The following is a 23,195-nucleotide window of genomic DNA, read 5'->3' on the forward strand; positions in this document are numbered from 1 at the left end:
TGCAACCAAAACATGGTTTAATTCATTGCACTATGGGTGACTGTATCAAAATCACAACTTCTGGTTAGTGGTAGGTTAATCGCGATTAGGACAGAAAAGATTTGTGTGTGTGTGTGTGTAGCAGATCATTACCATCCTCTCACCACTGCCTTATGAAGGAAGTCACTGAAAATCTGTAACACTGCTTCCTTCTGTGCTTTGCCAATTTATATAACGCAGATCATATCCGCAAGAATTATAGTCATTTAATTTCTTACATTGTTATTAATGCATTGATGTGTTTACAGCATGTATAAGGATTCTTTTTCTGGGCTATGGACTCTTTATTTTTCACATGAATGGTCCTTTTGGTCATGATCCAAAACATTTTGTTCAAGTATTTACAAAATGTAAGTTTGTAAACAAACAAACTAAAAACAGGAAAAACAGTCTTTGGACTTTACATGTCACAAAAGCCTTTTCGTGGTATTTCACAGTAACATGCAAACATTTAAAAAAAAAACTTATAAACCTGCCTGTGCCACCCCCTAACAACAAAGAATGAAGTTGTTAGCCCACATTTGCATGTTTCATAATTTTATCAAATTCTGCTTCATTGCCTTCTCCAGCTCACAAGTTCGAAAAATTACAGCTCAGCCGAGCTTACCGGCGTTTCCACTGACTGCATTTCCGAGGCCGGAGGGAATGGAGTGTCACCTGAACAAACCTGGCAAGCTCTCTGCAGTTCTCCAACGAATGCCCGTCTGGCACACAGAAAACACAGCTTGCTGCTTAAAGGACAACCTTTTATAGTATATACACATTTGATCATCCCTTCAGGTAACCGTTAAACATTTAATAATAAGAGCGTCTAAAGAGAAACACTGGCTCAATCAAGAGTTTGATGAAAACAGCTGCTCAGTCTACGCCAAGCAACATCTGCAGGAATGAGAGCATAATGTGTGTATGCAGGGTGACTATTTTCAAAGGTAGCAAAGGCATAAATATACAGAACTAGTCTCTTCCTTTGAGCCACTAAACAATACAACAGAAAAACAAAAACAAAAACGAAAAAAAAAAAATGCCAACCAACTCTCCAGCTAACCATGGTTAATTCCTTTATATTGTAAACTTTGTCCATGTCCAAATGTGTGACTGACTATAACTAGCTGGGACAGAGAAAACACCTCACATGGACCCTCAGTCATGAAGAGGATGGTTAGAGGTGCAGAAGATACAGACGTGGTTTTGGACATGGCCATGGTTTACTCGTCTGAAAGCACCTTAACTTTGTGTGCAGGCATGTTCCTCTGGGCCTTAAAGCACCACAAGTTCTGCCACCCTTCTAAACTCCTCCCCTCACTCCCTCCTTTGTCATGCCCCCTCAAAGTCAGGTGACCAGCTTGGGCTCCCAGGATTGGCTGGCCATCTGTGGGCGGCACTGCGTCGTGATTGGCGGGCCCACTGGGGGCTGGCTGTCCAGACACAGACCACTGATCACATGCTGAAGCGCAGGTCCTCTGGGCTTCCATTTCTGTTGGACAGGAAGAAGAGCACCGGGAGAAATGAGTCAGTTCTGTGGGCAAACTGCCTGCCACCCACCTGTGGTAGCTCAGAGGTTACGGTACTGAACTAGTAATCAGAAGGTTGCCAGTTCAAGTCCCACCACTGCCAGGCTGCCACTGTTGAGCCCCTGAACAAGACCCTTAACCCTCAATTACTATCATAAGTATAGTTCTGCTATAAGAGCTGAGACTTTGGCGAACACCTGCTGAGTGTTTTACTATAAAATGATGTCATACATTCACGGAACACAATCCTGACCCCTTACACCGGTCAGTGCAGTAAAACCAAGTCAACCCTGCATGATGTAAACAGCTAAACTCTCTGGCCGTGCCAGAACGGAGGGAAACTGGTGGGGGGGAGTTTAACCTCAGCTGGTGCCATAAATGCCATAATATTCCGGAGCCGACGAGAGTTGGCGAGTGTAAGCATATATCATGTTGGTATGTAGAGTAGCAGGTTCTGGTTAAGGGTGAATAATGAACTTTGTATGCAGTAATTCGGCATCCGGAGCTCTCTAATCCGAGCGCTGATGAGGTCGGCTGTTTGAAGTGTTTTGGAGAGTCCCTGCAAGCCAAGGAAATATTAAAAACGTGCAGCTGTTGTTCAGTTGGTTCAAGAAGACGCTTGATCTGCATTGTTGATTATGATTTTCTGGTTATGCACATTTCTTTCCAAAAGTAAGATGATCTAACAAAGACTTGTTATTTGATTATTAAGTGAAATGATTGTAAGGGGAGCCAGATGCATTTGATTTAGAAGTAAGTGTGTGTGTGTGCACTTTGGACAGGAATATTGCTATATTCAGGGTGTGTTTTTAATATATATATATATATATATCAGTTATGAGTTAAAAAGCCCAAATCCTCTAAAAACAGGATGTGAAAGTCTAAAAACCAATTTTATAAAGATACACTATTTACTTGTTATTGGGTTGCTGGAAATACATTAAAATAATTCAGTAAGCACTGTGAGTAAGAAAAAAGTAAAACGATAACTATGTTACGTCAACAAATTTGAAATACATATGCAAGGGAAACTGAAAGCACTATTAACCTGAACTTTATCATATTACAAAAATATGTAATCGCCAAGATCCCAAAACAAGACTCATCCCACCAGAATCAGTTCCCGGGAACCCTGAGAGCCCGCTGGCTTTCACACACAGTCCACTGGGACATTGGGCTGTGTTGGATAGTGCACACGCTCAAAGACCTTAGCGCGTTCATTCACACACATCCACACACAGATCCACACATGCATGGACACATGGTCCGTGTTTAGCCCTAGCCTCCAGATCATAAATCAGGCCTGGGTGTGTTTCAGGTCCAGTGAGTGCACCGGCCACGTGATGGATGGGGGAGAGATACAGGGGATTGATGAGGCTTTACTGGAGACTTTGGCGTTTGAGACCGAGTTCGACGATAACATGCCATCCATACCTCTGCATTTTTTACCATCGCCAGACACACTCAGAGGACACAAAGCAACCAGAAAAGCACAGTTATGGATCCTTACGCTGTAAACCTGAACCTGAACACCCTAGCGAAGTTGTAGCGAATGTGAGAATGTCTGACGGCCAATGTACATGAATACAAAAACGGCTTCAGTGGCTTTTTTGATGCGTTTGGTCAGTTTTCACAAGTTCCAGCAGTGGATTCTAAAAGAACTGCTGCTAACAAAAGTTCTAAAACATAAAGCAGATTTTGAAAGAGTATCCCCCAAACTGGAACAACTTCCTTTCTCATTTAGGAAATGCTGTTCTTGGTTGGTCAGCTGCCTGGTGGTCTCCAACTAACAATAATAATCTCTCTGGCATTGGTGGTTTGGTAGGTGTCTTTGGACAGCTTGCACATTCTGGTCCTAACACTGCATAAGTTAGTTTGGGACATTTTACATTTACAGCATAGTTGATGCTTTTATCTAAAGCGACTTACAGTTCTGACTGAACACAACTTGAGTAATTGAGGGTTAAGGGTCTTGTTCAGGGGCCCAACAGTGGCAATTTGGCAGTGGTGGGACTTGTACTGGCAACCTTCTGATTCCTAGTCCAGCACCTTTACCACTGAGCTCCTACTGCCCTGTTACTGGAAGTTACTTTAATGTGTTGGCCACTGCAGCAAGCAATTACAGACATCAGTGCTCAGGCCTGACGCTGGCCTGATGCCTCTCTGTTGCTTCTCTGATGTCTGTGTGACACCTGACGCCTCACCAATGCTGGCCTGACATCTCCAAGACGCCTCCCAAATGTCTCCCTGATGTCTCACTGACATCTCCCTAACACCTCCCTGACACCTGTGTGATGTCTCCCTGGCACCTCCCTGATGCCTCCCAGACATCTCAATGACTTCTCCCTGGCAACTCCCTGACACATCCCTGACCCTGTGTTACTTCTCTATGACACCTGCATTACGTCTCCCTGACGTCTCCCTGACGTCTCCCTGATGTCTCCTGATGGCTGCCTGATCCAGGTGTGCTTACCTGTCTGGACTCTTTAGGGCTGCAGGGCTCCAGCCTGACCTTTGACCCTGAGGAAAAGGCTGTGATGGCCAAACACAGGTCCTGCTGGCGGATCTGTGGCTCCATCAGAGTCCATTTCTGAGCAGAGAGATGAGACCGAGATGGTGAGACTGTGACCGACAGCTCCGCCTCACACACACACACACACACACACACACACACACACACACACACACACACACACACACACACACACATCTGACCTGTGAGGCAGGTATGCCAGATCCACTCTTACACTCTGCTAGTCTCAGACTGTCTGAGTTGTGGCTCTCCAGACAGAGCTCACCCTGCTTCAGCAGGCTGTACGTCACCTTTTGCTCCGGGATCCTGCCATACAAACACACACACACAGACACACACAGACACACACACACACACACACACACACACACACACACACACACACACACACACACACACACACACAGAGAGACAGAAGTCACGAACTTTAGGATCTGCCAGTAAACCCTCATTATGGGAGGTCCAGAGATTGGCTGACTCACCTGAGCTCAGGGTACACATTCTCCAGATACCAACGGAAGGAGTTACAGTTCAGTTTCCTCCTCAGTGCCAGCCGATCGGCAATACTGTGGAGAGACAGAGAGGTAATAACGGATTAGACCTGCTTTGTGAAAACAAGAGGACTTTAAAAAAGATGGCCGACCTTCCGTAGGCTTTGCCCTGCGCAGAGGGTCTGGCAGCGTAGTAATACTGCTTATACTCATCCATCCACACCTCTGCGGCTCGCCGTGTGTTTCTAACACACACACACCCAAACACACACACACAGAAGCAAACAATAACTGAAAGGCATGGCTCCAGTGTCCATAACAGTATCACTGCATTGTGCTTTTAACATAAAGTTATTGCACCACTCACTTGATGTAGGTGAGAGCGTTGCCTTCTGGGAAGTCGTATGGGTGGCGTTTCCGGAAAACGTGGCCCACGCGACTACAGGGTAGAATTTCCAGACTGCCCCCACACATCCACACTCGAAACGACAGTTCTGTACAAGAGCCGAGGGGAAAGAGAGAGACAGAGAGAGAGAGACAGACAGACAGACAGACAGAAAGAGTGGGAATTTAGGGTGGTTGATGATGATCATTTCTTATGTATGAAGTTACACTACATGGTCAAAAGTATTGGGACACCAAACATATTTGGATGCATTGGAGTGTGTCTGTGAGAATTTCTGCCCATTATATCCAGACGAATGTTTGTGAGGTCAGGCACTGCTGTTGGATGAGAGGACCTGAGTCACGATCTCTAGTTATAGTTCATCCCAAAGGTGTTCGATGGGGTTGATGAGGTCAGTTGTGTGGGCCAGTCAACATCTTTCACACAGACTCACCCAACCCTGCCTTTATGGGCCGTGAGTTGTGTACTGGGCCGACACAGTCATGCTGGAACAGTAAAGGGCCTTCCCCAAACTGTTGGAAGCACATGGTTGTCCAAATGTCTGGGTATGCTGATGCATTAAGATTCCCTTCACTGGCCCCTGAGAAACCCCCATAGCATTACCCCTCCTTCACCAAAACGTACAGCTGGCATGGTGCAGTCAGGCAGGCGACGCTCTCCTGGCAGTCAATAAACACAGTCTCGTCCATCATACTGCTAAACAAGAAAGCATGATTTGCCAGAGGAGTCTGGAACTCTGTAGTTACAGAGTCAGGAAAACATTGGCGAGGTTTATGCCCCAAGCCACTTGTCGACCCCGCTCCGCAACGTTACGAGCTACTGTGGTTGCGCTCACTTTTATAACACCACTCAATGTTATCACAGAATATCTAGGAGGGAAGAAATATCATGAACGCACATGTTGCAGAGGTTCTGTCCTGTTACAGAACCATGCTGGAATTCTTTGAAGCGCATTCTTTCACAAATGGCTAAATGTTTGATTTTATAACCCCTGTGGCAACGGGACTGAATAAAGCACCTGAATTGATTGTTTAAGAGGTGTGTCCCAGTACCTTTGTCCATATAGTGGTGCTAATTCATGTCTGGAAATTGCTCACTGCAGTAAAACTACACTCAACCACCTATAGTTCAACCTCCTGCCTAGTGAGAACTGTAAAGTGTGAAGTCAAATTCCAGCCAGAAGAGGGCTCCACACTCACACAAACCCATGCGCAGGCACACACACACACACACACACACACACACACACACACACACACACACACACACACACACACACACACACACACACACACACACACACACACACACATATCCTGCTCTCATAGCTGCGGATCTGAAAGACACTTCCCGTCTGAAGTTCAGTCAGTTCTGCCCTGGGCAGGTGGCATTAACCTGACACATCTTGTCGTCTGAGGACAGTTCTTTATCAAAGCTGCCAGATTTAGCACAAGTCTAACAACATTTCTACTTTCCAAAGAAAAACACACTTGAAAAAAACACGTAAAAACTCTGGAAGAACTGGATCGAACAGACACATTCCTCTGTCTTCGTATCTGTCTTCAAATGTCTTCAAATTTTAAAACCAGTATTAAGAATCACTTTATCATAAGTCTACCATTATACAGGGATTACAAAAGCCATTATACCACATAAATGAAGAGGATAATGACCTGCTGCTTGCCAAAAACTAAGCACACATTCCCCTCCACTGGTGAACCACAGATCTCATGCCTCTCAGCATCTTAGAATATTTGTTGAGACGTTTCTACTATCTGAGCAGCTACAGGATGTCGGATTCCTCAGAAATGATCACTCAACATTAACACTCAGCAAGGCACTACTGCCCTGTCATGGGCTTTCTATAAGGTGGGGGGGGGTCTTATTGTAAAGTGGTAGCAGCACAACATGGGTGACAGGGACTGGACCTCCGTGACGTGCAGACCCTCGTGGACCGACCCAGGTCCCTGGCCATCAGGCTCACCTGGGTTGTAACCAGCTTCACCTGTTCACGCCCCCTCCCTTTCTCCTCTAGTGCTTCCCACCCATATGCCATCTTAGATCGCTCAAAGTAACACAAACTCCACGTTGGGTACCGAGCAGTTTTCTTCCATGGAAACCATGCCCTTTGATTTATGTGTGATGCTGCTTATTAATGGCTTTTAGGTTGTTTATTTTGTAATTAATAACCATCAATAAAGTAATTTAATGAAAAAAACATATACAAATAAAACTACCTTAAATTAAACCTTGAATAAGGGTAGTCTTAAAGTAAAGTGACATCCTCTGTTGTTTTCATAATGGTAGTATATTCCGCTCCTTACAGGCTAAGCAATAGCTAATGGCCTGTGTTTAAGATCCACTGTATCTGTTGGTGTTATATAACAGCATAACAACCGCTAGTAAAGAAATGTGGAAAATCTGAAAAAAAAGCAGATTTAGAAATGTACAGTAACAGTGATTAGGTAGATATTGGAGAACACGTCTGAAAATGTGTTACACTTCACTGTCTGTCCGCCTCTCTAACACAAACAATCTCTCAAACAAAAAGACCCTCACCAATGTAAGGCACACCTGAACGCCAACCCATCTGTTGGAGATTAACGTTGTGCAAGATTTATTTAGAGACATCACCCCATGTCACTGATGGTATATAGGTGTTATATACTGATGGTATATAGGTGGTATATAGGTGTTACACTGATGGTATATAGGTGGTATATAAGCTGCTGTTGCTTAGTCTTGTCAGAAATTTCTAGCCAGATAAAATCCTATTTTTGGTTCGGCCAGCTGACCCCAGCACGCTGTAGACAGCTGTGTTATCCGGGGGTTAAGAAAGAGTTCAGGCAACTCACCAAAGTTCTCCCCTCCCCAGATATCCATCTGTGTGTCGTACTGGCCCAGGTGGTTAAACCAACTCTCGTCCATAACGAAGATCCCACCAGCGATTACTGGTGTCCTGAAGGAGCATACAATCATGTTTAAATGGAAGAGAGGGAGCGAGATAGAGAAAGAGAGAGAGAGGAAGAGAGACAGAGACAGAGAGAGGGAGAGAGTGGAAGAGAGAGAGAGAGAGAAAGAGGAAGTGAGACAGAGAGAGGGAGAGAGTGGAAGAGAGAGAGAGAGAGAGAGAGAGAGGGAGAGAGTGGAAGAGAGAGAGAGAGAGGAAGTGAGACAGAGAGAGAGAAAAGAAGAGAGACAGGAGGAAGAAAGAGAGAGTTGAGAGATGCAATAGAGAAATTAGGTTATAATTCAGTTCTTAGAGAATGATGGGTATGGAAAGAACAGGGAGTGTGTGTGAGAGAGAGAGATCTTCACCTGATTGGCTGAGTAGGATCATTTCTGGCCATTTTCTGCTCTATAGGTATTTGTTCCCATTTAAAATGCAGACTCCAGTCAAACCCTGTATGGGAAGGGCGAGAGGACAACCTGGGCTTAGTCTGGATATTACGTCCTACGTCCTGATCCCGTGCTTTCACACGCTGGGAGACGACGGATTATGTCCTCACCTCCTCTGAGGTCAGCCGAAGCAGCCAGGTAGGCAAAGTTGTCCAAGCTGATGACATCGATGATGGGGCTGACCACCCGGGTGCGGTCCTGCAAGGGAAGCACAGAGGCCAGTGGGTAATCCCTCATCTCCGCTACTTGCTGTGACATCACGGTCAGTACCAGAGACCTGAAATCGGCCTCTTCTCAAAGATGACTCGGTTTGGGGCCTTGTTGGGGGTTCATGGCGTAAACGACACCGCTGGCGCCGGGTCTCCTCGGCACCAGCTCACGGACTAAACGCTTACGCCGTTTCTTGGTTTCAAATCCATGTTTGTAATGTGTGATTAGCAATGTGACTGTGCGTGTTTGCTGTTGACACGGTTTCACTCCGTAACACGTTGTACTATTCTGACAACACAGATCTCTTCATTCAGTTCAATCTCTCACAAGATCCTGGTGTGATATTGATTTTGTTCTGATTTGGGAAAAAATACCAATTACCACATCAATATGGCTTATAAGAGACTTTTCCCTGACATTTGGTGCACTGCGACTGTGTATATGTACACATATTTAACCTTTAATCGGTACACCATCACCTTACACATATTTAACCTTTAATCAGTACACCAGTACCTGCAATCATTGCCAAAAGAAGTCATTTGGACAACAGACTTCTTCTCGTAGGCAGAAGAAACTGAAGGTAGTATCACTCCCCCCAGACTGAACTCCAACTCCCAGCATTCACGTGCTGCCACCTCTCCTTTCACTCATTCTGGTTCCACCAATCATCACACCCTTATCAGATCTGCATTCCTGGACTACTGATTGTTCTCACCTGTTTGTCATTAGTTGTGTCTATTTCTACCCCTCCAGTTTGCTGTCTTCTTTGTGAGGCTTTGCTGTGATGTGTGTGCATGTGTGTGCATGTGTGTGCATGTGTGTGCATGTGTGTGCATGTGTGTGCATGTGTGTGCATGTGTGTGCATGTGTGTGCATGTGTGTGCATGTGTGTGCATGTGTGTGCATGTGTGTGCATGTGTGTGCATGTGTGTGCATGTGTGTTATTTGTTTCTGTCTGTCATTCCAGTATTATGACTTGTTCTGGTTTTGGAATATCATCTCAGCCTTGTCCCTACCTGGTTTACTTGCTGATCGGAACCCCGAACCCGGATTGTACGTTTACAAATAAAAGCAACTCTATTTTTCACATCTGGGAGCGTCTGTCTCCAATCTGGTTCATGACGGGGGAGACACACCAAATGACATTTAACAAAACACTGATTAAGAAAATTAATAATTAGACATTGGATTCATTATATTAATAAGATTAACCTCATTTTTGTTACAATCATTTTACCCCTTTTTTAAAGTTTCTTTAAATAACATTTTGTGTATTAACATTGTGTTTCCTTACTATTCAATGTTCCATGAAGTCAACTCATTTCAATATTTTAACTTAAGTTTTGTAGTTGAGACAAAAGCATGTTTTTCAGTGTTGTAGGGGCACACACGAGCTTGCCAGCCTGCGCAAGATTTAGTAACGTGGGCTCCGGTCACGGAGCGCTGAGAGCAGGACCAGCACACGAACCCTCCACAACTCCCTTCCAATCTCAGCAACAAAAGGGCTCAACTGTGCTCTCGGGTCATCCTGTTCATTTTTTCTTCTTTATTGAATTATGTTTTCTTTCCTCCTCCTCTGCAGTTCTGGCTCTCTCTCTCCCTCTTTCTCTGTTTTGGGTGTGTGACTCTCTACTTCAGTTTTAGTGTAACACCATCCTGTGTTCTAAAAAAGCTACGAAACCTTTGTGGTGTTGTACCCACATACACCCAGAAGAGGCGGATCACTGTCTCTCTCGTGGTCTCTCTCAGTAGAGCATATCTCTGTTCCATGCGACTATGTCACTACCTCTGCTGGCCAGCCTACTCTCTGTCAGTGTGTGTGTGTGTGTGTGTGTGAGTGGTCAGGCGGAGGGCATGTCTTTCAGTATGGATCGCTAGTTTGCTTGTGGCCCAGGGTCCCCTGACCTGCATGTCCATGGTGATGGGATTGATGAGGACAAACAGGTCAAGAGCTCACTCACACAGCATACTGCCTGTGTGTGTGCGTGCCTGTGTGTGTGTGTGTGTGTGTGTGTTTGTGTGTGTGTGTTTGTGTGTGTGTGTGCATGCCCATGTGTGTTTGTGTGTGTGTCTCTCTCTCTCTTTCTGATGTGTGTTCAGACAGAAGTGTGTACCTGACAGCCGTGTCTGACGTGTGTTCAGACAAGTGTGTACCTCACTGTCGTGTCTGATATCCTGACATCAGATTCTGCTCCTGCACAGCGTGAGTGTAGAGGTACCAAACGGCTTCTTCCCTCTAAATGTTTAGCTGCACATCAGCTGCACATTAAGGACTTTAGACAACGAATCAAACAACTGAAACGCCTGTTGGGCTCCAAGAACACCTCGAGAAAACGCTTGGATCGCTCTCTGGGGAACAAAACTCATCTTTTGGCAAGTTTGTCAAGAGAGGAAAGACATCTCTCTCTCTCTCGCTCTCTCTCTCTCTCTCTCTATCTCTGTCTATCTATCTATCTATCTATCTAGCTAGCTCTCTTTTTTTGCTTTCTCACAGGAAATACAACTCAAAGCCATGCTGTACTGAGGCCAAACTTGAGTAATAAATTTCAGCTAACACACAAACTTTTAAAGTGCTATCATCTGTTACAGAGGTACACAAGTGTGTGTGTGTGTGTGTGTGTGTGTGTGTGTGTGTGTGTATGCGTGTGTGTATGTACGCGTGTGCATGTGTGTGTGTCTGTATATGTGTGTGTGTGTGTGTGTGTGTATTTGTGTGTATGTGTGCACATGTGGGTGCATTTGTGTGTATGTGTGCACGTGTGTGTGCGCGTTTGTGTGTATGTGTGCGTGTGTGTGCACGCACGTGCATGTGTGTATGTGTCTATGTGTGTGTGTGTGTGCGTTTGTGCGTGCGCATGTGCATGTGCATGTGTGTGTGTGCATTTGTGTGTGCGTGCCTGTGTGTGTATATGCGTGTGTGTGTGTGCGTATATGTGTGTGTGTCTGTATATATATGTGTGTTTGTGTGTCTGTATGTGTGTGTGTACGTGTGGTCTGTATGTGTGTGTGTACGTGTGTGTGTCTATATGTGTGTGTCTGTATTTCTGTGTGTGTCTGTATGTGTGAGTGTGTCTGTATGTTCACATGTGTGTCTGTGTGCGTTTGTGTGTATATGTGTGTATGCGTGCACGTGTGTGTATGTGCGTGTGTGCATGTGCGTGTGCGTGCATGTGTGTGCGCATTTGTGTGTATGTGTGCGTGTGTGTGTCTGTGTTTTTGTATGTGTGTGTGTATGTCTGTGTGTGTCTATGTGTGTGTCTGTATGTGTGCGTTTGTGTGTGTGTGCGCGCGTGTGTATGTGCACGTGTGCATGTGTATGTATATGTCTGTGTGTGTGTGTGCGTTTTTGTGTGCGCGCGCGCGTGTGTGTGTGTGTATGCGTCTGTATGTGTGTGTCTGTATGTGTTTGTGTGTGTGCGTTTGTGTGTATGTGTGTGTATGTGCATGCGTGTGCATGTGTGTGTCTGTATGTGTTTGTGTGTGTGCGTTTGTGTGTATGTGTGTGTGCATGTGCATGCGTGTGCATGTGCGCGCATGCGTTTGTGTGTGTGCATGCATTTGTGTTTGTGTGTGCGTGTTGTGTGTGTGCGCACGGGTGCATGTCTGTATGTGTTTGTGCATGTGCATGCATGTGCGTGCATGTGTTTGTGTGTGTGTGTTTGTGTGTGTGCACATGTGCATATGTATGTGTCTGTGTGTGTGTGTATGTGTGCGTGTGTATGCGTGTGTATGCGTGCACGTGTGTGTCTATGTGTATGTATGTGTGTGCGTGTGTGAGCGCGTGTATGCGTGTGCGTTTGTGTATGTGTGTGTGTGTGTGTGCTGACCTGAACACATACCTCTTTGACCCTTTGAATCATGGGCTGCAGCCAGTCAGTGTTGACCTCACAGTGACTGTCCAGGAAGGTGAGGATGGAGGCAGAGGCCACGCCCGCCCCCCGCACCCGTGACCGGATCAGCCCTAGCGACAAGCACAGACAAACGGCTTCGGCAACCAGCTCCACCACGTAGTCCCACAGCTCCAAGCAGTCATGTGTGACGCCCGCTCTTCCAAACAGGCATGCATTCAGCTCACGGTGGAGTGATGCAGAAAGATCGAGTTACAACCTTCGTCTCATCTGCTGATAATCAAGTAATGAAAGCACTACAGTCTACTCTAACGACGCAGGTACGCCAGCGGGCCGAGTTTCACCGCGTCTCCCATTAACACTCTTTCTTTTCAAAGTTCCAGGTGTGGCTGTTGAATCCAGACTCAGCCTCAGTGTTTTTGTCTTATAAATTACTGCTTCATTTTTGAAGTGTGACACAAATGTTGGCACAGTGTTGTACAGCTGACCTTTCCTGTTTGAGAGGAGGAGGAGACTCCAGGAAGGAGAGCTGGCCAGGGGACAGAAACTCGCTGCCTCTCCATGTCCCCTAGCCTCGCCCCTAACCACACCCCCAGCCCCAGCCCCACCCCCAGCCCCACCCCCAGCCCTGGCGCACCACTCACCCTCTCTGCGTTCGTTCCTCAGACAGTGCACCTTTGGGATCTGGGACAGCAGCTGGCAGTCCTCAGCTAATGAGAGAGGGGACACCAGATTACACCAAACACACAGAAAACACACACCTGGGGCGCAGGACATGTGCGCGCACACACATTAGTTGGGGAACAGCAGTGCACAGGGAAACTGGAGGACTGGAAACGATACGAAGAAAGAAGGAGAGCTGAAAATATGCATATGAATATACTGGCAATAATTTTGGTGAATCCGAGTCTGTGATATTTTGTGAAAGACCCCTATGAGATTGTTGACAGTGTTTTTGTTTTGTCAGTGTTTTCAGCTCTGAAAGTGTTTCGTAATTTCATTTCCAAACACAGCTGAAGATTTAGGAGTCAGTTGTGGAATTGTTAGTGAATCCGATTCTGTATGGACTGAGGACATTTTTACATCACCAACGTCCGTAAGACGTAGAACAACTTAAATGGACGTATTTTACCTTTTTATGAACTTTTAGCATGAAAATCACACACACACCTTGAAGATGCAAAAACCACAACACCAAGATTCTCCATGGAATGCTTCATTAGATAACAAGCTTCATTAGACATCGTATGGCTCCCTTTAAAGAGCAGGTTAATAACCAGCAGGTTAATGCCAGCGTGCAGTGACTCATGTCCAGACAATATCACAGAATATTTTTACATTTCTCTTGAAAAACAGCCAAACACAACATGCATATGCACCCGCACCCAGACACACACACATGCAGACACACACACGCAGACACACACACACACACACAGTTAAATGACCGACAGCTAAGACTGGCCTTTGAAAATGAAAGATTAATGACACTTACACTCGTACTCCACAGATCAGGCAAATCTTGCCCTGAGAACTCTGACCAGTACCGATGTTCACCCTGGTCATTCACACACAATCATCCAAGTGTGTGTCAGTGTACCTTGGAGCGCAAATGTGTCTGGAATCTCTTGGTGTTCAAATGTGTGTGTGTGTGTGTGTGTGTATGTGTGTGTGTCTGTGTGTGTGTGTCTGTGTGTGTGTGTGTGTGTGTGTGTGTGTATAATAATAAGACAGAGATGTAGTAAACTGGATAACCCTAAGGGAAAGGACAAGTGGACACTATGACCTGCCAGGACAGGCGCTGTGTGGACTCTGACAGCCAAATTTCACACCACATGTTCATCTGCATGTCTGTCCGCATGATGAGCATATTACTGATGAGGCACAAGACCACGAGGCAGGGATGGAGAAACAGAGAGATTGACAGGCAGGAACACAGAGGGTAGAAACAGCCAATCACGTGCTAGAAGCAGAACAACATGAAAAAGAGTGTCAGAGAGGGAGACAGAGGGATGTGTGTGTGTGAGTGTGTTCCTACACCCACTGAGGTGTGAGAGAAAGCACTCTGCAGGGTGAACATTCCTGTGCCCCCCACAAGTGCCAAGGCCTGACGTGGCACCTGCAAATGCCAGGCTGCAAGGCAGCGGGTAGGTCTTCTAGAGCACGGCGCCACAGCTAGACCTGCCATCACCGCTCTACCCGCCCTGCACCTTCCGCTCCACCCGCCAATGCTGCTGACAGAGCAGGACCGCAGGCAGGCCAGCCAGAGCTGGGGCTCATTTGCAAGGAATAAGGAGTGTGGCTCAACAGACTTGCACTCTTTCACACACATGCACACACACACACACAAGCATATGCACGAGCTGTGTTTGCAATCAAAACCTGCGCATTCTAGTTACAAGCCAATCGTAAAAAGTCCTCTGTGTGTGTGTGTGTGTGTGTGTGTTTGTGTACCATGTGGTGATAATTAAGAGTGCTGAAAGAGTGCTGTTTATTCTCTAAGCGAGGTCACTGCACTGATTTGACTTTGCTAAGACAGCAGGAAATTGACTGTCAATACCGTCCAGACATGCCTGTCCCTCACAATGTACTAAGATGTTCAGTTCAGATGGCGGAGTTGACGATCTCTTCCACGGCTACGTTACAGTCTGCCGTGTCATTGTGGGGGAAGAACTGCGCATGTGAACATTCTCTAAATAATATCACAGATCAGTTTGAAAATATCAACAACGTTGGTACTTCCCCATGCGTTTGTGTATGATTTACTCACGGTCAGAGCTGAAGTCATCGACAAGGATCATCTCCTGAATCAAGTGGGCTGGACTTCTGACAAGTACACTGTTAGCAGAGAGGAGCGTGTCAGCGCGTAACAGCGTGTGTCAAGTGTGTCAGTGTGTAACAATGTGTTTCAGGTGTGTCAGCACGTAAAAACGTGTGTCAGTGTGTGTCAGGGCGCAACAGCATGTGTCAGGTGTGTTAGCGCGTAACAGAGCATGTCAGCACGTAACAGCGTGTCAGTGCGTAACAGCATGTGTCAGGTGTGTCACCGCGTAACAGCAAGTGTCAGCACGTAACAGTGTGTGTCAACGTGTGTCAGCGCGTAACTGTCTATCTGAGGGTAACACCTGTCTAAGGAGTTAGTCTCCCCCACTGCAATATTAATGAAACGCCGCCTTCAAGGGCACCCTGTGTGTCATGTTACCGCAGCTCGACTGAGTGGACAGGTCAGGTCAGGTCACGGGGACAGGCAGGACTGTTACCTTTTGATGGTGCGCAGCAGGGTGGAGCGGGCTTCATTGTGGAAGGTGATGATGACACTGGTGGAGGGTAGGTCAGGGTCAAAGGTCACTGAGGCGCACCTGAATGACGGCAAACGTGAGACGGCAAAGGCATCATTCTATGCAAATGTCGCGGGGGCGTCATGCGTTAAAATGAAACATCAGGACAAGGAGGTCACGTGACAGGTCAGATTTCAAACGCTATATTGCCAAAAAACAGGAATACTTCAACCATGTGCTACTGCGATTATGTTGCTAATATCTATTGGTGCACTTGCGTGTGGGAGTGAGCGAGCATGACCTGTAGTGGCGCGTGTCTCGGATGGACCGCTCACTGCCCAGACGGTCACTCTCCTGCAGGTTGAATGCATGTTCCCTGTAGGGGTCGTCTCCTGGGCGCAGCGGTTTACCCAATAAATAGGCCTTCTCATCGAAAGTACCTAACAACTGACCCTGTGGCTCCCCCCGTGGAGGGTGAGTTACCTGACATGGAGACAGAGAGAGAGAGAAGGGGGGTGGAGAGAGAGAGAGAGGGAAGGAAAGAGAGAAAGAGGGAAGGAGAGAGAGACAGGGAAGGGGAGAGAAAGGAATCATAAAAAATCAGAGAATAAGAATTCTGTGTCTGCTGAATCAGGTTGTGAAATGGCGGCGTTAAAAGTCTTCACAAACCACTACAAGATGCAAAATTGACCTTCTATTTGTTTTTTTCTTTTTCCTCAGATGTCTGATGCTTTAGACAAACGTGTCTCTGGTCGGGGTTTGTTAACAGCTCCAGCAGTATCGCTACCCTGACACCATGTGTGACTGATCTCAGTTTCATACCGGGTCGAGTGTCAGGAACCAAGCTGCGCTTCAAAATCTCACACAATGTTTTTCCCCTCAAACTTTCTTGTACTTGTCTGATCCAAAATGTGTGGTGTGAAGGAAAATGATATGGTTACCAAAGAACCCAGAAAACTGATTTTAAGATACGAAATAATAGTTTCTGACTGTGCTATAATACACCATCAGTACGCGTCATGTGTCTTTCCACGTACTTCAGATTATACCACACAAGATAAACAGGAAATGCTGTTAATAATGAAAAAAGGGTTCTTAATAAATTCTGAAATGTTTCACATTTGACAGAATGATAAATTGCAATTCAGTCTGCAGACTCAGAAACACTAACCAAGCGAATGTAAACAACAGGGCTCATTATCCCCCGTGTTTACATAAGCAGGCTGGGTACACATTAGACACAGCAGCATGGGGGATGTGAATGAACTGTGATGCCGGCCAGCCCCCGGGGACGTGGTCACATGATACCCCAGAGTGTACGGTTAGTGGAGCAGACTGGAAACCAAGGAAGAACGCAACCCAAAAATATACAGACAATGTTAAAAATGGCCCTTATGATGTGGAAGGACTGAATAACTGTCAGGTAGACAGACAGAGAGTCAGACAAACAGACAGACAGACAGAGAGTCAGGCAGACAGACAGACAGACAGAGGGTCAGACAAACAGACAGACAGACAGAGAGTCAGGCAGACAGACAGAGAGTCATGCAGGAAGAGCGTAAGGCAGTCAAACAGACAACTAGGTAGGCAGACAGTCAGGCAGGCAGACAGGCAGAGCGTCAGGCAGTAAGACAGCCGGGCAGTCAGACAGACAGACAGATGAGATGATGTAAAAGCTGCATCAAAGGATGAAAAAGTCAAAGCTGAATAAAAAAGGGGCGTGACCTTCTTCACCTCCACGTTATTAACAAGCTTTCGGGAAAAACTGAACTCACGTGCACATTTTCAGACGCTATGACCTCACTTTCCATTACAGGGAAGAAAAGAAACTTTGGTTGTTCTGAACCTGCCAGCTAGCACAGAGCTTCATGAGGGACTACGGGGGTCTCTGCTGCGTGTGTCTCGGGATGGCCTGCTGCCTGGGCTGATCAATATATCCAGTCTGTCATTACTTCTAAATGACTGAAAATGAGGCCATTTCCTGCAGCCGGCCTCTGCAGCTTTCAGACAGATATTTTTATACGCTTTACTTTGTTACTAACCAGACTGTAAAGGCAACACTGTGTTGTTTGCTCCATTCAGCAATCTGAAGGCAAACCTTCACTCTTTTTAACCCCTAAAATCTTTATGTCTGTCTTGATTATGAATATAATTAGACGAATGTAACCTCAGCCTGGCAAGTGTAAAACCAGGTGCACATTCATGTCACGAGCACTCATGCACCATCACTTTCACTCGCTTTGATTCAGCTGGACTCAGAAGCACCTGGTCCAGCACATGCCTGGGGCAAAACGCAACGTGAAAGCTCAAGATGACAGAAGGTTAACTCTGTCAGTCCTGGGAGAACAGAGCCTGCTGTAGAGTTTACCAGGACGGTCAAGACAACAGAGGGAGATCGAGTTCCATGCTGACGTTCTTAGTACTTCGCGTTGCGCGTAATTATCCGTCTGTGGGTGATCCTGGACTGGGAAGCAAAACACAACCAAGCAGAAAGGATCCATGTTCTACGAGACATGCAAGTTAAGACCCTGGGAGGAGAGGACTAAAAATAAAATAAAATAAAAAGACTGGCAATTGACTTACTCAAACAACCAGATGCGAAAATATGAAGAAAAGTTTCATTTTCAGTGAAGAAATATTATTTGTAAAAAATATCATTATAACAAAAATGAATTAATAGTGTTGTCCGTAATATTTTAATCAAACAAAACCATACATTTGTAATAATTAGAGTCTGTGCAGTCACATGAAAAAATTTGCTGTTATTAACACATTTAGATGAACCTGTTATATTTTTACTGTTTAAGAGCTCGCAGACGCTTCAGGGTTGTTTCATGGTTTCCACCCCAATATCAGAAAAAATCTCCAGCAAGCAAAGGTGAAATTCCTGATTACATTCAGAAATTAGAGAAACTATAAGTGAAAGTCTATTTAAATTCGGGAGAAGTTGATCAGACTGACCTGAAAGAAAGAAATAAACAAACAAACTACCTAACAAATAAACAAAGACACTATTGCACAAGCACAGAGATCCCACCTCACTGCCAAATCACGTCTCACCCCACACAAGGTTGTAGAGCAGTGCAGGACACAAACGTGTTGCAGTCTGTAAACCTGAGAGCCTTCAGAATGAACCGCAGCTAAAAACCCGTAAGGCAAGACAATCTGACAATTTCATCTCATTTCAAAAGCGGAGCAGGCGCAGCCAAAGTTTAAAAGGCAGATCAGATACCAAAGCAGCAGGCTAAAGAAGGGGTGTGTGTTACAGGCAAACACATCCCTAATTAAACCAGAGCCGCACTAATCTGGATTACTGGATTAAACCAGACATGCTAATCTGGATTACTGGATTAATCGGGCCACATGATAAGTGAACAAGGAAGGCAAAGCACTGAACCATACTGGCACTGAAGGAGTGTACCGTCCTCCATGAGCTGTCATAGCAGGATAATCCACAGCCTATTACAAACCTATTTAACCAACATGTTTACAAACTGGAAGATGAAGCATAAAGTGTTTTTTACTTATTCTGCACAAAACGTGTAGAATGAAGAATGAAGACAGGCAGTCTATAGACAGGGCAAGGAATTATTTATAGTGGTACAGTAACCGTTTCCATGCTGAATCCACATTATGTCCAAGGTAAACGCAAACATATGCATGACTAATAGATTTATTTTGTTTTTTGTCATGTTGAGCCGTAATTATTCATAACAATAACTGGAAGGGAGAGTGCTGCTCTGTTGCTAGGGAGCACTAAGATGTGACCCAGGACACCCACTGCCCCCCCACCATGCCAACTCATTCTCACACACACACACACAACCACACACACACACCCACATACACACCCACACCCACACACACACACACACACACACACACACACACACACACACACACACACACACACACACACACACACACACACACACACACACACCCTCCCTCCCTCTCTCCCTCACATTCAATGTGATTTCAGTAATTGATAAATCCAGATCGCATCTCGGCTCAGGTCACGTTATTGATCTGTCCGCACGTGACACTATTTGAACTCTTGAGGTCAGATATGAGATCGGATTTATTTATAGAAATGTATTTAGAGTAATTCCCAATAGACAGATTTTTTTTTACATTTTTTTTTTTAGCTATTATCTATATATAATTTAAACAAACTAAAGGGAAAACATTGCTTGCAACAGCCAGATTATGACCAGATTTAGGCACCCATGTAATTAATCACAGACAATAACAACAAAAACAGCATAATTGCATTAGGTAAATATTCAGAATACATCTCGAAAAAACCTCCAGGCCAAACAGATCAGCCGTCCTGGCGTTATCAGATGCGCCAGGTCGCGTTGAAAAGGCAAATGTCCCCCAGGATTTAGATGGGATCTCAGTACCGCCAGGATCTGTTCTGAGATCCCACACCTGTTTGATGTTCCGTCCTGGCTCGGTGGGATACGACAAGCTCCACTAAATGTAAAGTAACCCTGGCCTTTCCAAACTGTGCATTCCTCCACTGTATTCGTTTCCATCTGAGTTTTTGCTAGCGCTGCAGAGCTTAAACGGGTGAGAATAGTCCGTCACTGGAGAACATTTCTTCTGTCCCTGCGCGGAGAGCATCGAAACTTGCAGCCCAAAACCTGCAAAGCGGCGACTTCAGCACTTGGGTAAAAACAAACAAACAAACAAATGTCTACACCGCTCTGTTTATCTCTGACGTCCGACCAGATGGGGACTCAGGCGGTACACAATATCAACTTTTGGAAAACTATTTATTCTCCTTGACCCGATGAATTTGACATCCAGCCGTCAAGCGGGAGCAGTCGTGTCAGCAGTCGCGTCTCTCGAGCGCAGCCGACACAGCTCTGCTCTGCGCACGCAGAGAAGATTTGGGCTGCGCTGCTGTATGACTCGACCTCGAGTCCCATTTAAATTAAGCCCAAATTAAAAGTTTTTTGGAAACTGTCAACGTGCGCGACAAATTATACGAATTAAGCGTAAATGACGCGTCGAAGGAGGGGGGCTCGTGCCCGGCAGAACTTGTCTACAAATATTCTGCGTGCTTGATCATAACTGCACCGAAGCGTGCGCCAAAACGGTGCGTCCAAACGCTGGCAATTCCGCAGAGATGATTCCCAGAAAGCACGCAAGCACACTTCAGTGCTTGCACCTGCATCGATTTTACGGAAAGCCTGCTACAGGGACATAATATCGCCATCGGACGCTGCACAGGGTGCAACATCAAGTTACAGTTACGACGGAACCGACAGCATATTGCTTCAGAGCGCCCCAAAAAATGGATGTGTCCTACATGTCCATGTGGAAAAGCCACCTCAGGCCAACGTCTAATGAGAGAAGGTGCTGCAACGAGAACACGCGTCTCGAGCTGTGCATCACTCTAGCGATTATCAACATGCAGAACACACCTCCCTGCAGCTCACAGCGTTAAAGCACCGCAGCTCGTCTTAACGTAACTCCCCCGCCTCCCGTTCGATCCCCGTCCGTCACTTACGATAAGTGCAATAGTCCTGTCCTCGCGATGTATCTCGAGCCTGCTCGAGGCGGATTTCGGCAAATGGCTTTTCACGCCGGCAGCTCGCGGCTGAGACGCCGAGGAGGGAGATGCGCGCGGCTTGTCCTGCCACAGGTAATAGAAGGTGCCCAGGATCCAGGCGACGGTGAGAATCGCAATGGCGTTGGCCCTGATCCTGCGCATGGTGTGTCCATAGGGAGTGCCTCACAGCTGTGCCTGAGACGTACACGGCTGGTGCCAGCTCTGCTCGCGATCAAGCGTTTTATTCCCGCGGCGCGCAGCCCGGAGAAGCCTCGCGCAGAGGTTAACAGTCTCTCCGGTCGCGAGCTATTCCGGCTGAGCGGACATCCCTATAGAATTTGCCGCGCACACAGGACCACGGTCCTAGCGCCGAAGGGTTCGTTCGTCGCGCCCTCATCACTAGCGTTGTACGCTGTTCTACACATAAAATACATAAACCACGTAGCATGCGTAGTTAGATTGTGTTATAGACAGATTATAGTAATAATTGTTATGGATCTGGAGAACTTTATTATTGTGAATGAAAACGGATTCAGCATTCGTAGTTTGCCCTATATGCAACATCAGATATCCAAATACATCTTTTACCAGACTACTGTTGTTTTGTCTGTAAGGATCTTTTATTGGTCTGCTTCATAAGCAAGGCGATCTTTCCTACATTTCAAAAATTCACATTTCTACTTTCTACTGTTATTTATTTTACACCACAGTTCAGTTTAATATCGCTGATGGAGGTACTGATTTTTCTTAATTAAATTAATATTACAGTTTTATATATCAAAATATTCTAATGTGGAAGAATCTGCATATCTAATATATATATTATTATTGGCTCCTAATGCTATTACTTTGCTCCACTACTAATAACTTAATAGAATAGACATGAGCTTCTATTCATACACAGTGAATTATGTTCATATAACAAGAGATTCATAAACAGTGGCACTAAATGGTGTGTGTAAAGTTTCATGGTCCTTTTCGGGGCGGGGGCGGGGGGGGGGGGGGAGTAGGCTACTGACTAGTGTATTTTCTGTCTTTTTCTTCCCTTTAAAATATTCAATAACGTGCTGCTGGCCTGGCGTCATATGCTCCCTGGACAAGCAGAGACAAGGCCCTGGCAGGAGGGGTGTGTCAGATGAGAAGGTGATTCGCCTCTGGCCAATCACATGACACAATGATGGGGGATTCATGGGTTTCTTCCTTCATACATAGTTTTTCATTGCAGCAGATCCAATTCAAGACTCATGGCTTGTTGAGGCTTGCTGCGCGCCAGTCTTATAAATGACAAACGCTGAGATTTGTGTTAGGAAAACATCTACAGACCAGGATGCAGCCACTCCTACAGATTCAAGGAAGATTACACACGAATCCTCAAAGATTAAGACTCAATGTGAAAGGGGATTTCTCTTTTTGAGTTATTTTTTCATATGAGATCATTGTAACTCCACCTCCAAAGGCCCTGTAATACCCCACAGCTGTTAGAGCCACATCAGACACACCTTTGCCAAGTTTTTAAAAAGATATTTAAAACACTGAACATTTGTAAAATTAATTATTGTGATTGTTAAAAGGCTATCACCTACATGCCACCAGTGTCTTTCTTCCTACATTAAAGTGGAGTAAACCGTCTATGTAAAACCTGACGTCACATCACCACAAGAAGACTGACCTTCAAAAAAGTTTAAATGATGCACTTATTTTTCTGATGGGTGTAACAGACATTCAGTTGAGCTGGCAAACATGCAATAATTTACTTTAGATAACCATGTCACAGTTAAACATTGAGCATCTTCCATTGTCACAAGCAATTTCATAATTCAACATGTAGCTAATAATTGCACAAAAAAAAAAATATTCTCATTTCTGTGCTACCCCATGACTTCATAATGAGGAATTACCATTTTCTCTTCCTGG

The 23,195-nt window shown here is 45.6% G+C and overlaps 1 protein-coding gene across 1 annotated transcript; it reads right to left on the reverse strand.

Annotated features, from left to right (window-relative positions):
• Positions 1 to 230: 230 nt before the first annotated feature.
• On the reverse strand, positions 231 to 21,609 carry galnt16 (UDP-N-acetyl-alpha-D-galactosamine:polypeptide N-acetylgalactosaminyltransferase 16). The gene is made up of 15 exons (XM_035533139.1): positions 21,240 to 21,609; positions 16,020 to 16,201; positions 15,701 to 15,799; positions 15,211 to 15,278; positions 13,085 to 13,150; positions 12,432 to 12,553; positions 8,490 to 8,577; positions 8,299 to 8,383; positions 7,836 to 7,939; positions 4,942 to 5,068; positions 4,727 to 4,819; positions 4,566 to 4,649; positions 4,266 to 4,389; positions 4,024 to 4,140; positions 231 to 1,513 (listed from the first exon to the last, which is right to left on the reverse strand). The coding sequence occupies exons 1-15, from the start codon at positions 21,441 to 21,443 to the stop codon at positions 1,370 to 1,372; spliced, it is 1,707 nt and encodes a 568-aa protein (XP_035389032.1). The 5' UTR covers positions 21,444 to 21,609; the 3' UTR covers positions 231 to 1,369.
• Between the last annotated feature and the right edge of the window lie 1,586 nt (positions 21,610 to 23,195).

This window comes from Electrophorus electricus, chromosome 13 (genome assembly GCF_013358815.1).
Source record: "Electrophorus electricus isolate fEleEle1 chromosome 13, fEleEle1.pri, whole genome shotgun sequence".
Classification (NCBI taxonomy): domain Eukaryota; kingdom Metazoa; phylum Chordata; class Actinopteri; order Gymnotiformes; family Gymnotidae; genus Electrophorus; species Electrophorus electricus.